The sequence below is a fragment of the Vicia villosa genome, unplaced genomic scaffold (assembly GCF_029867415.1).
Source record: "Vicia villosa cultivar HV-30 ecotype Madison, WI unplaced genomic scaffold, Vvil1.0 ctg.002327F_1_1, whole genome shotgun sequence".
Lineage (NCBI taxonomy): Eukaryota > Viridiplantae > Streptophyta > Magnoliopsida > Fabales > Fabaceae > Vicia > Vicia villosa.
Genome location: NW_026705897.1, coordinates 109,370 through 122,682, shown reverse-complemented (window position 1 = coordinate 122,682; position 13,313 = coordinate 109,370). Strand labels below are relative to the sequence as shown.

The following is a 13,313-nucleotide window of genomic DNA, read 5'->3' as shown; positions in this document are numbered from 1 at the left end:
GAAATTGCTCATGTTGACTTGGAAGAAAACCTATCAACCTTTTGAATCAGGTGGCTTTGGATTGAGGTCTTTAATCCATCTAAATGAAGCTTATAACCTCAAAATTGGTTGGTATTTATTGAAGAGCAATGAATCTTGGGCAATTCTTCTCAAGAACAGGCATGAAGACTGAAATCCCTATACTAAATTCAAACATGAATTGGTCTATGGGATCAGGTAGGTTAATAAAATTTTGGAGAGACTATTGGTATGGTCAACCTCTTTTGATGGAAACATCTCTCGATTTTCTCCATTAAAAAGGTGTTAATGAAAATACTATAGTCGTTGATGTCATCCATAAAAGCCAATGGTCCTTCCCTCAATGTTGGTACGATTGGTCCCCCTTCTTAGCTCAAAAGTTGTCTCATCCTCCTGACTACAATGTCAATCTCAATGACATTAGGATTTGGAATAACACAGTTACAGGTTTACTCACCCTCAAGGATGCGTATTCTTTCAAGTTTAAGAACTATCCTCAAGCTGACTGGGATAAAATCATATGGCAAGTTGACATCCCTCCCTCAAAATTTATATTGGCTTGGAGGCTCCAACATGATAAAATTCCTATTGATTCGCTGTTAACGCATAAAATCATCCAGTTGGCTTTGCAATGTTGTTTATGTAACTATGTTGTTGAAAGCACGAATTATCTTTTTTTCCGTGCAGTTTTGCGAAAGCTCTTTGACTCTGGCTTAGAAAGATAACAAACAGTAATATTATTTACGGTTTTGTTGATCAATGGCTTTCTTTCGGCACCCGTGGTAAATCAGAGCAGTGTGCCGTGGTTCTCACAGCAGCACTGGTGTTCCCCTTTAACCAAATCTTGAAATACAAAAATTATTTTAAGCATAACAATCTGAAACCATGTATTACTTCTGCTACCAACAACATATGGCTCAAACAAAGATGGTAGGAAAGATCACACACATTTGACTGCCTCTTCTTCCATGTATGACTTCATTCTTATTAAAGCTTTTGATGTCACCATCTGGCCTCATAGAGCCCCCAACATTAAAAAGGTTTTGTGGAATCCGCGAAATTATGGTTGGATAAAATGTAACTATGATGGAGCCTACAACCTTTCCACTAATGCTTCAAGTTTATTCTGATTCAAGTTTTTTCAAGTATAATTCTATTGTGATTCAAGTTCTATATAACACATTCATTCATGTATAATAATTGAATTGGTACAACTAATTAATGCAAAAATCAACTTCTACATAACACATTCATTCATGGAAAATAACTGAACTAGTACAACAAACTCGGGCCAAAATTTATACTGCATAACTAACATGATAAATTATTTATGAGACACAATTTAGTCTAATCACATCAATTTTATAAATTGAACTGAATTTACAAATTTAAAAATCAATAGTTCAGAGAGCTATAAAAAAACTATGTTACCAAAGGCAGTAAAAAATATCATCTTTAAAGTAAACTAGCAAAATATCCGTGCGTTCACACGGGTAAATTTATTTGATATTATATAGATTAAATTTAAATATGTATGTAGATTTAAAATGATTTATTTAATTATAAAATGAATAATAATAATAATAATATAAATTCAATTTTGACATTTGAAAATAAAAAATTTGTATCTCAAATAAAGATGATTGTTAATTAAAATAAAATAAGTATTTTATTGATTGTGGCCCGTGAAAAAAATAGAAATTTTGATATTCGAAAATAAAAAATTTGTGTCTAAAATAAAGATAATTGTTAATTAAAATAAAATAAATATTTTGCTTATAGTGACCTATGAAAAAAATAGAAATTTTGACATTTTAAAAATAATAATTTTATGTCTCAAATAAAGATAATTGTTAATTAAAATAAAATAGGTATTTTGTTGAGAGTGGCCCATGAAAAAAATAAAAAAAACTTACATTTAAAAATAAGAATTTTGTGTCTCAAATAAAGACAATTGTTAGTTAAAGTAATATATGTATTTTTGCTAATAGTGGTCCTTAAAATAAAAATTTTGACATTTTAAAATAAGAATTCTCTGTGTCAAATAAAGACAATAAAATTGGTATTTTGCTCTTAATGGCTCGTGAGAAAAAAATTGGCATTTGAAAATTTGTTTTTTAATAATGATAAAATATGTAGTAAATTTTATGTGTTGCTATTCATTCAATTTAATTATGCTTAGAAAAATATAAATGGAAAGAGAAAATGGAAAGAGAAAAATTAAAATAAAAGTGAAAAAATATAGGATAGAGAAATAGTAAGTGAAAGAGTGAGAAGTGGGGTCAAAAAGTAAAAGTTGAAAAAGTATCACATAAGAAATTGACACTTGGTAGCATTTGAATGAAAAGTAAGGTGAATTAATTGAGTGATTATGTTTTTATTATGTTAATCTTTTGTAAGTGTAAAAAATTTAAAATGAAAGGATATTATTGATAGTTTGCTGACATATTCTTTTAATGGACAGATAGTTGATACATTTTACAAGTAACATACCTAATTTTTTTTAAGGAGAAATGTATATGCACTCATTCAAGATAAAAATAAATATCAAAACTTAGTTTTCGCAACACAAGTATACACCTATCATTATCATTATCATTATATACTTTAATTTTTAAAACATAAATTTTAATTTAATTTTTAAAACTTAAATTTTAATTTAATTTTTAAAATTTAATTTAATTAAGTTTCAAAATATATTTCTTTTAATTAAAGAAACTACCATAAATAATAATGGAGATAGGGGTGTATTTTTTAAGGAAAAAGAAGGAAAATTTATGAGTAAAAGCAGGAGGTGTTAAAAGCAAATCCTATGTTTTGATGTACTAGGAAAAATGTTTCAGCCCAAACGTATGTTTTTGTCGGAAAAAAATCAACATCAAGCTTTGCCGTCAAGGGTGGCGATGGTGGTGATGATTCCCTGAGCTCTTGGCTTTCAAAGGTTCTCTCTTTTACCCTTTTCACAACTGAATAATTAACACCCACCTTCTCTTTTGTTCAGTTTTACTTGTTAAATTGGTTGTAATGTTCTTATTATTCTTGCTGTTGTTTTGAGCTATTTTGTTGTATATATGAAAAATTGGGGTTGGGTTTTCATTTAGGGTTTTTTATTGTGTGAATTGTAACTCAAGTAACCACTTTATAACTGATTTGGAGCTTCTCTTTTATCTGGCAGAACATTTCTAGCATTTAGAGTTATTTTTGTGCTGAAACCATGTGTGGTTGTTGATAAGGATTTGCTATTCCTCAAATCAGATGGCTTTTTTGTTTCAGAAATTTCAAGAGGTATCTTTTTGTCATTATTCATTTGTTTAAAGTACAAATGACGGAGAAACGACAGCAGTTTTATGAGTAGAATCGTTGTATTTGAAGAAAATAATGTTTTACTTTTACAGATTCTCCGTGGTTTTACGCAAATCTAAAGTTTAGTTTTTATCTGTTATGTATCATGTGAAGTTTATTACAAAAGTCTTGGTTTTAATATTGTTTTCAGGGTGTGAAAACCCTTGCAAAAAGTCCCACTTTTGCTTTTGCCAGGGATCCAAGACAACTACAGTTTGAAGTCGATCTTAATCGTTTGTTCCTCTATACAAGGTAAGTGGTTTTTTTTTCTTTTTATTTTTTCTGCTATCCTCCTCCTTATTTATTTCAAACTCATAAATTTCTTCTCTCTTAATCACCCCATTGTTAACTTTTGTTAATATTTTAGTGGGTAGATGGAAAAGGGTTAAGAATTAAGTGAGATAGAAACGGCACGATACAACAACAAACAAGCCTTATCCCGCTAAGCGGGGTCGGCTACATGGATCAACTTTCGCCATAATCTTTTATCCAGGACCATTCTTCTATCCAAATTGCTAATCTCGAGATATTTATAGGTTTTTGTGAAGCATTCAACTAGTATGATAGGGATATTTTCGCCTTCATAGCGGTTTGCCACTAACTGCCTAATTGCAATATCTGAGTTGCCTTCATTGCAATCTCCAACACCTTCATTGTGTTGAATGTGAAGGGGTGGATTTAGTCTCACATTGCCTATGGCATATGTAGTGTTTATAAAGTTTGGTGACCCCTCACTTTACATGCTGGTTTTGTAAGGTTAAATCAGGCACAAATCAAATTCTATGACGGACCATAGCGGAAAGGCAAAAATCCGTCGTTTTAAACTGTCATATCTTCCATTAAATGCCATGGTGCTGCCATCCTTCACATATTGACCACGTCTGTTGTCAAAAAATCTGTCCCCTCAACCCCCATGGTGCCGCCATGGCCAATATTTGACAGCTGCGATAACCAGCATCTCTAAACTGAGCTGCTAAATCAAGTTATGCTGCCTTCTTCCAAATATCAAAACTGCAACCTATTGTCGTATATTGAAAGAATTACAATTGACAATGAATGTTACTACTGAGTTTTGACACTGAACACCAATGGGTTATATAAATTCTGGTCAGCTCTTCATGTTAAGATTTCACACACGAATCGTTATCTATTTGATGATGTTGTAGGGTTATATAAATTTAATGCTGCTTTTTTATTCAATTTTGTTGATTTTATGATTCTTTTCAATTCAACATCTTAACATGTTTTGCTCATGTAAAGACTTGAATCTCCAGCTACAATCGATTGGGGAAGAATGCTAGCGAAACAGATGCAGAAGAGATTATTGAAATGGCCAGTAAAGCCTCTGTTGCCGATCAACATATGCTAGTACAAGAAAATGTTCATTCTCAAATTAAAGCATTTTGCACGTTAATGGATGAAATTCTTCTTATAAATGAAAAGACAGGGAATGATGACTCCTTCGAGTTACTATCTCAACAAACAAATGTTTTACCTCGAAATAGTGAGCTTAGTTCTGACAATGGTAAGTGTGTGATCCACATCCACCAACTAACAATGTTGGTGAATTTTTTTGTTTTAATTATTCCTTTGTTTACTAATGAGGTGTTGCACAGGTTTCCCAAAACAAAGACCGATAAGTCAAGCTGAGCTTTCGCATAAATTAAAGGACAAACTTGGCTACACACTCAATGTTAAACCTTCTCAAATATCTCACAAGGACGCTGGTAAAGGTCTATTTTTAGATGGCGTAGTAGATGTTGGTGCTGTGATAGCCTTTTATCCCGGGGTAGTATACTCTCCGGCTTATTATCATCATATTCCTGGATATCTCGATGAGCAGAACCCCTATTTGATTACAAGACATGATGGGACTGTCATCGACGCCCAACCTTGGGGCCATGGAGGTGACGGAAAAGAACAGTGGAATGCTAGGAAAATGGTAGACGAGAAAGGGTCTCAAGTAGATAATAGTGATGATGTACTCGAGCGTAGGAATCCACTAGCCTTGGCACATTTTGCCAATCACCCTTCAAAAGGAATGCTTCCAAATGTTACAATTTGCCCTTATGACTTTCCATTGATTGAAAATGACATGAGAGCTTACATTCCTAATATATCATTTGGAAATGCAACAGAAGTAAATGATGTGAAGAGATTTGGAAGTTCTTGGTTCAAATCTAGAGTTTCAAAAAATACTGAATCTTGTGTTCCTACTACTCTGAAAACTGTTATTTTGGTAGCAACTAGGGCTCTTCAAGATGAAGAACTTCTCCTGAACTACAGGCTGAGCAACACGAAGCGGTTGCCTGAATGGTATGCTCCGGTGGATGAAGAAGAGATCATAGAAAGGTGAAATTAGCCAATGAGACGAGTTGTGGTGGCTTAATGAAGTAATTTTTTTCTTTTCCATTATTTGTACATTATCTCAAAGTTGTAAGAATTAGGTCATTTTAAGGCTTGATTTTGAGGCTTGATATGACCAAAATTTTAAGGCTTGATTTTGAGGCTTGATATGACCAAAATTTTAAGGCTTGATTTTGGCTCTTTTTCACAAGTCAAAATCCACTTCAAGGCTACACGGTGTGGCTATAATTAAACTAAATAGGTGTGGCTATAATTAAACTAAATAAATCAAGGTGATGATATTTGGTAGATATGTGGAGAATAAATTGGTTTGCATATGTTAAAAGTTAAAAGTCATTACTTATTTTAGATATATATGTTTAGGCAGATTTTCAATACACCTTGTGAATTTATTCCAAATTCTATGAAACTCCAAAATGCCTCTTTCTAGGCAGATATATCTTTCGATCGAACTTATTATTTTGTATTGTTCATTTGGCCTCATTTAGCAAATGTTAAAAGAAGTGGGTCCAGAAGTTATATTCGGATGCACCCATTGTTCTCTCTTATTCATTTGGTCTCATTTAGAAAAAATAAAAGGAGTGAAAGATAACTTTTGGATGCAGGCATTACCCTTCAGACAACTTCCGATCGCACTTGTTATGACTGATAATTGATGGCTGATAGCTTATGGTTTATGACTGATAATTTATATTTGATAAGTAAATTGAAGTGTTAGGTAAAATTAATGGGTTTAATTCATTGATAAATTAAAATGACATAAAAAAATTAATATATAATTGTTTAAATTTAAATTAAATTATAAAGGTGGTAGTGGATTAAAGTTAAAATAATAATAAAAGTGGAAGAAAAATGATAGGCTATAAATAATAAATTAAAACGCTATTTAAAATACCATCTGAAAAATATATTATAAATTAGTAAAATAAACTATAACTTTGTGATAAAAAAATTGTTGTCAAACAGGTCTTTTATCATCACATAAATTTATAAACTATAAATAAACTACAAGTTCAAAATATATCATGTAGGTATTTTGTTTTCTAGTATTTCTAGCATTCATAATTTGCCAACAAACAACTTCAGTTGTGTGTGTTGAATTTTCAGAAAGAAAAACAAAATACTACTCTCATTTATAAGAAAAGATTCATTTTTTAATATGTGGAATAAATAATGTATTTGGACAATATATTGTCTAAATACATTATTTATTCAATGTATCTAAACGAAATATTTTTTTTATAAATAGGACCGGAGGTAGTAATATTTGTTTAACAACCGATGAATAACAATATATTACATGTCAACTGTGAATTTTGTTTACCAAATTCAATTTATATTTATAGTTTTTTATCCGTCAAGTGAGAATTTAAAAGGTTTTCTCTCCACGTAATTAATTGAATTTGACATGGATGAGAAGTTAAATTATTTAATGTTTAATAGCCCAAACTATTAGTAAAAAAGCTTATATATTCAATACTTTTTTTGAACAATGGAAAAAGATTGTCTACTTTAATTATTAACAATATAGGATTGTTAAACAACCTCTCGGATTGTGTAGAGTAAGTATGGACTTGTAGGTTGCCTCAGTTTTCATTCAATTTCAACTGGTTGACATTTAAATTGTCATGCCAAGTGCTCAAACAAGCGACGGAATAAGTAATCTTTAAACTGAAAAAATGAAACCAATCTACTAACACCAACCGGCTTACTTTTGTAACATAGTAATCTTCAGGATGCAATGCATTATATAAAACACTCATATCTGCCAGACCATCAGAAGTCAACTATCCAATCACAGGATTCAATGTAAACTAAATCAGTAGTGAGGGAATGATAAGATGGTATTTTCATTTACAAGGAATATCAAAGCTAGGAAGCCTGTGATAGGCTGGCTCTAGCTGCGCGCCTTTCTAGTGCCTTCAACCTATTTGCTTCCATTCGGGCTCTCTGCTCTTCTGTTATCTCGGCATTGCTGGACAGATTGGCTCCATTATTTGGGACTTCTTTTGATTTCTTTTCAATTGCCTTCAACCTATTTGCTTCCATACGGGCTCGCTGCTCTGCTGTTATCTCGGCATTGCTGGACTGACTGGCTCCATTACTTGGGGCCTCATTTGTTGTCCTTTCAATTGCGCTGCTTTTGGGATCTGTAGTCGCACTGACCATATTTTGTATGGGCTGAGAAGGTTCCTGCAGTAAAAGAGAAGATACCTATGTTACAAATTTAGGCCAGCTCATTGTTTCCGAGTTGGTTTAATTGAAAAGTCATGTATACCTAGCTATCTGCAACTATTGATTCAGACTTCATAAGAAAGGGATAATTACAACAAAACAACTAGAGACTTCAAGGGACGGAAAAATAAATTAATGTAACTAGATGTTCGAGTGATCCCCAATGAAAGAATACAACAGTCTGAAGAGGGTAATGTTACCCTTGCATTATTTATTAATACCACACTTTTGGATAAGGATAAACAAAATCTTATGTAAACAGTTCCAAACAATTCAGATTAGTCACAAATTTGTGGGAATGGTATCTTAGAAGACAACTTACACATTTTCTATCTAACTGATATGCATAATTATTAAAAGAGTTCCTTTCACTAAGGGAAACATCCAGATGTGTTTTAGCAAACAAATAGATACTCTTACGTGATAACAGAAGAAGTGAAGAACTAAACATGTTTATTATGAAAATAAACTTACATCAGTAGCTTTGTCATATATATCATTGAGCATGTCTTCTTGAATGTCAATAACATTGTCAGGTTCATCAAACATCTCATTATCTTGATGAGTTACTTCCCCATTTTCTGCAGATACAGCAAAGCCCAATATACAGATTTAACAAAGATACTTAAAGACGTCAATAAATAAATAAAAGCTAATTATTTCTTCTCATCTGTCTGCATATCAATGTTCAAGTAGACTATATTGAAACAGCTTGCCACCCTGTTTGAAATATGAATCATGTGGAAGTTTGCCAAAATCAATGTCGGCTTTCATTATAACTACCTATAATTGCCAAGTGAGCTTCAGTAATTAAATTGTCAATTGTCGGATCCTATCTCTCAAGCAATTTAACGTTTAAAAAATACTCATACACTTGAAAAGGGAAATTTAAGAGGAAAGTGTTCTTAGTAAGTATATTTTTGAACAACTTGATTACAAGTGGTTAACTCAATGAGTGGTACTTGTTAACAACGTTAACTTGTTAAGTTGAAAAAATATTTCTAACAGAATGTGAAAATAAGATACAACATTTGAAATTCACAATTGTTCTATAAGATTATAACCACATATCTAAGAAACCAAGTATGAATTTGAATGCAACTAGTGCATATTGAGTTTGAGACCTTGATAGCAAAATGCAAATACACATGTAGTAAATACCTTGCTCAGCAACTGGGGTGTTTTGCACACCTGGTGGTTCGTGCAATTTTGATGGATCCCCACCATTTGCAACTCTTTCTCTCAATTCTCTAAGGCTCATCTGGTAAGAGGACATAAAATAAATGTCAAATCCAGGGTTTGAACAAAGACATGCAACGAACACACTCTCTCAACAAATATAAAACCATAGGGTGAGATACAGAGAAGTGAATGCCCAGAGAGAGAGAGAGAGAGAGATACAGAAATATGTTGTATAAATGCATACAAAAATAGCAAAGGAAATGGATCGTTTATATACTTGTATCATATATGTACCAATTGAATGAAAAACAAGCATTAGCTAAAAATGTTATGGAAAATAGTTCTCGAAAGTGGATACAGTCAGGGTTTTAAATTGCATTCTGTAACTGCAATTGTGGCTGCAATATTGCTGATGTGGTAGCCTCTGAAATCGCATTGGACCGCATTTCCGGTGTCATTTGAGATTGCGCGTCCAAACACATTAGGAACCACATCAGACAATTTTGTACATGTTTTTTCAAGTATTCTTTTTATCAAGTCTCAAAATTTCAGATCCAAAATTCAATTTACTTATGATGTACTGAAAAATCTAAATATTAAGTGTTTTTCAACATTGCATTTCAAACACCATTCTATCTAAATTCACGCTGCGGCGGACGCAATGTGCATCGTAATAACCACAATGACCGCAATTGCAACAGTCGCAACCGTAACTGCAATTTAAAACCATGGATACAACGGTGGCCCCTTAGAGTTGATCCCATAGTTAAAGAATAGAGTTGGGTTGAACAGAAACAGTACCTTAACATGCCTTGTAGCAGCAACTTGCTCAACTTTGTGAACAAATTGATTGAAGGGGTAATAAGGGAGCAAACGAGAGTGCCATTCAGAGTACAATTCAATCAGGTTACCCAAATCACGAACCTAACAACAAAAACATTAAAACAAAGCTTAATAGAGAAATCGGTGATAAAAACTAAGTGATTATGATTAAGATTAAGCTTAATGACCTCGTGGCCACGACCGTGGTATTTGAAGGAGCGAGGGAAGTAACGAAGAACATAACCAAGGCCGTCGTCGGAGAGGAGAAGCTCGGGAGTGAGTTTGGGGCGGGTGCGGGGGATTTTTTTGGGCTTCTCGGTGGCGGATCTAGGGCCGGAAGGTTTGTATGAAGAGGAAGGAGGGAGATCGGCGGTGTTGGAGTTAGGATTAGGGTTAGGGTTTGGATTTGAATCGGGAGCGGAGAAAGGGCAGTCGCGTGACCAGTGACCTGGTCTGCCGCACTTGTAACACCCTGTTGCTGTTCCTGCCATTTCTCTCTGGTATCGTCTTAGTCTGTGAGTTAAAATTGGGATTTTTTAAGGTTAAGGTTTTGTTTCTTTTACTTGGGCGGGAAATGGCGGGAAACGGATCAGGTTTATATAGAGGGGAAACAAACTTAAATAATGTGATTTGGAAGTATTTTGGATTCTGGTTTTTCATTCTAAAATTTTTCAATATACAACTTTGGTTTAGGTGTTTCAAATATATTTGTTTTGTTTTTGTTTTTACAAATATTCGAGGTTGAATTTGTTTTGATATTTTTTTAAATAAGATTTTTATTTGAAAATTAATGCTCAAGTGATTCTCATGTTTTCATGTAAAAATTCTATGGTATCAGAATCTGGTTGGTGGTGAGATTAGTTACTTGCATTATATTTATTTAAAAGAGTTTTAAAAAAAAGTTATTTTGAAGTTTTTCTTATTTTACTGTCTATTTTCAATCATAACTTTGAACTTTGATTTTTTAGGGGTACCTGCTGGTAGTGTGTGGTCCAGGTCGTAAGTCCCTAGAGGTGAGGCAGTAAAACCGTTAGTTTAGTACATTGTAGTTACCATTAAGAAAACAAACAATAAGGGGAAGGTTATAGATAAAGAGTAAGAGAGAAAACTAAAAGATAGCCGGTTTGTGAAAAAGTTAGTAACTATGTCTCAAATCATCAAGGCTTTTAGTGAATTAGGGTGTTATTCTCATAGGAATATTCGTAACTGAACCTTAGTTCCAACTATCCTAAATAATGATAAAATTGAACTAGATCAAGATACTTTCCAAAATCAAGAATTATAAATTCAGGAGATGGAAAATATATTAGTAAACTGGTCTATCCCAGAAATTAAATTAAAAGAAATATATAAGATTTGTACGTTTGATTTTAAAAGTTAAAAGATTACTCATACTATTGAATCTGCTACTTCGGTTAGTTGTAGCTATCTGAATTAATCCTAGAAGAATATAACAATGACCCTTATATTGCTAGTTTTACGTGACAATATAATTAAAGACTTTCATAACTCAACTATTGCTATAGTTGAATAAAATCTTAATGATGGTTCAGTCTATTTTAACTGTCATCTCAATTACTCTGTGAGCTTAGCTGATGAATTCACTAAGAACTCGTTGGTTATATATATTTTAGGTCTAAGTGATAATTTTAATCCTGGAGTTACTAACATAGATGTTATTACGATTTTAATTCGCTTAAAACTACTCCAAAGAAAGAAACTCGTGTTATTGAAGCAAATCTTAGTAGGTCTAATATTATGACCCCAAAGATACTAACTGCTTCGGAAATTATAGAAAAATTTCCTCGAGAATGGATATTACAAGATGTGGTTAAATTTGAAAATATTGAGACCAAAACTATTAGAGATGTTATTTAAGATATTGATGGATCATACAAAATTAGGATGAATAGAAGCCAATCATGTCGCTATCATCACTTTAGAAGCATTGGGTCGACATCTAGTGCTAGACATTCAGTTGATTCAACAATTAGGGTAAATCTTGCGGGAATAAACTTTGCTCCTACAATTCCTCAACCAATATACTTGAGGAGAACTTCTAGGTCACCTTCTCCAACCAAATCACAAATACTAAGTGTAATTCTAAATGATGAACCCTTTGTCATAGACAAAGCTTGGATTAAAGCTGATTTCGAGGCAGTCTACAACTTAGAGGAGATAAATTTGTATTTCTCAACTTTCTCTAAAGATCAGACTCAAATATATTTGCAAAACTTCTATAGGTTTTTAAAAACACATGAAATTAATATTTATTTCTTCACATGGGTTGAATTACTAAGTTTAGAAGAAGAGATAGAAAACTCTTTTGTTGTTAAGATGTACTTAGATGCTAATGTTAAAATAAGTACCAAATGGAAAACTTCTAGGAAAGAAATTATAGATTTAGTTCATCCACCTTTGGAAGCTATCAAAATTACTACTTCTAAGGAAAACATAGAAATAGAGGCTTCGCCATTTAAATCTATAGCTAATCTCGTAGATCAGAGAAAAGAAATTAATAATCTTCATAGTCAGATAAATTACTCAAACCAAATACTTCACACTATGTCACAACAATTAGATATAATAGAAAACTCTATCCCTCAACCTATGGATGTTAAAGACTATAAATTAGATCCTACCAGACCTATTTATCAATACCATACTCCTTTTAACCAAGAGTTTAAAGGAATAAGTTTAGGCCGTGATACTAGTCATAAAATAGAAGAATTAGTTACTAAGTTAACGACTTTAAACATAGGAACTCCTTCAGGAGAGATAAATACTTTATCTCGAGATGAAGAATATGACAATACGGTAAGAAAATTAGGTGGTAGAGCCCCAAGACCTAAAACGCGAAACTATTATCATAAGCCTTCATTTGCGGATGTGCAATTTGAAGAGAGAAGTAGTTTTATAGAGAATAATTATTCATGAAAATCCATTGTTGAGTGGAACATCGATGGTACTTCTGAACAACAAGTCTTAGATACAATACAAAACATGACTATGGCTTCTACTGCCTTTAAACTCAAAGGAAATTCAGAAAAACATACTAAAGAGATATTAGTTATGGACTTTACATGACAATTAAAAGGATGGTGGAATAATCTCCTGAGTCTAGAATATAAATACCAAATAGATTCAGCTATAAAAACAGAATCCAACAAAGAGATTTGTGTTACAACTCTCTTATATGCTATTACCAAGTTCTTTGTAGGGGAGCCTTTAAAGCTCCAACAAATAGCAGCAAAACAATTACTAAACTTTTATTGTCCAACCATAATTGATTATAGGTGGTATAGAGATATGTTCTTATCCAAATTATGCCATAGGTCGGATGGTGC

The 13,313-nt window shown here is 32.6% G+C and overlaps 2 protein-coding genes across 3 annotated transcripts; one reads left to right on the top strand and one right to left on the bottom strand.

Annotated features, from left to right (window-relative positions):
• The first annotated feature begins 2,803 nt into the window (after positions 1–2,803).
• On the top strand, positions 2,804–6,017 carry LOC131638547 (uncharacterized). 2 transcript variants are annotated; one of them, XM_058909108.1, is made up of 5 exons: positions 2,804–2,959; positions 3,194–3,303; positions 3,512–3,612; positions 4,635–4,885; positions 4,977–6,017. In XM_058909108.1, the coding sequence occupies exons 2-5, from the start codon at positions 3,274–3,276 to the stop codon at positions 5,714–5,716; spliced, it is 1,122 nt and encodes a 373-aa protein (XP_058765091.1). In that variant the 5' UTR covers positions 2,804–2,959; positions 3,194–3,273; the 3' UTR covers positions 5,717–6,017. The 2 variants fall into 2 exon arrangements, with proteins under 2 accessions (XP_058765091.1, XP_058765092.1); XM_058909109.1 differs by lacking the exon at positions 2,804–2,959 and having other exon boundaries at positions 3,267–3,303; positions 4,621–4,885.
• Positions 6,018–7,399: 1,382 nt separating this feature from the next.
• On the bottom strand, positions 7,400–10,580 carry LOC131638539 (uncharacterized). Its single transcript, XM_058909098.1, has 5 exons — positions 10,155–10,580; positions 9,946–10,068; positions 9,124–9,223; positions 8,437–8,543; positions 7,400–7,920 (listed from the first exon to the last, which is right to left on the bottom strand). Exons 1-5 carry the CDS (start codon positions 10,455–10,457, stop codon positions 7,600–7,602), a joined length of 954 nt encoding a protein of 317 aa, XP_058765081.1. The 5' UTR covers positions 10,458–10,580; the 3' UTR covers positions 7,400–7,599.
• Between the last annotated feature and the right edge of the window lie 2,733 nt (positions 10,581–13,313).

Coding starts and splice junctions, on each gene's coding strand:
- LOC131638547 (XM_058909108.1), top strand. CDS start 3,274: ATGGCTTTTTTGTTTCAGAAATTTCAAGAG. Junction 3,304..3,511: donor TGTTTCAGAAATTTCAAGAG/GTATCTTTTTGT, acceptor TATTGTTTTCAG/GGTGTGAAAACCCTTGCAAA. Junction 3,613..4,634: donor CGTTTGTTCCTCTATACAAG/GTAAGTGGTTTT, acceptor TTGAATCTCCAG/CTACAATCGATTGGGGAAGA.
- LOC131638539 (XM_058909098.1), bottom strand. CDS start 10,457: ATGGCAGGAACAGCAACAGGGTGTTACAAGTGCGGCAGACCAGGTCAC. Junction 9,224..9,945: donor CTGCTACAAGGCATGTTAAG/GTACTGTTTCTG, acceptor TCCTCTTACCAG/ATGAGCCTTAGAGAATTGAG. Junction 8,544..9,123: donor CACCCCAGTTGCTGAGCAAG/GTATTTACTACA, acceptor CTGTATCTGCAG/AAAATGGGGAAGTAACTCAT.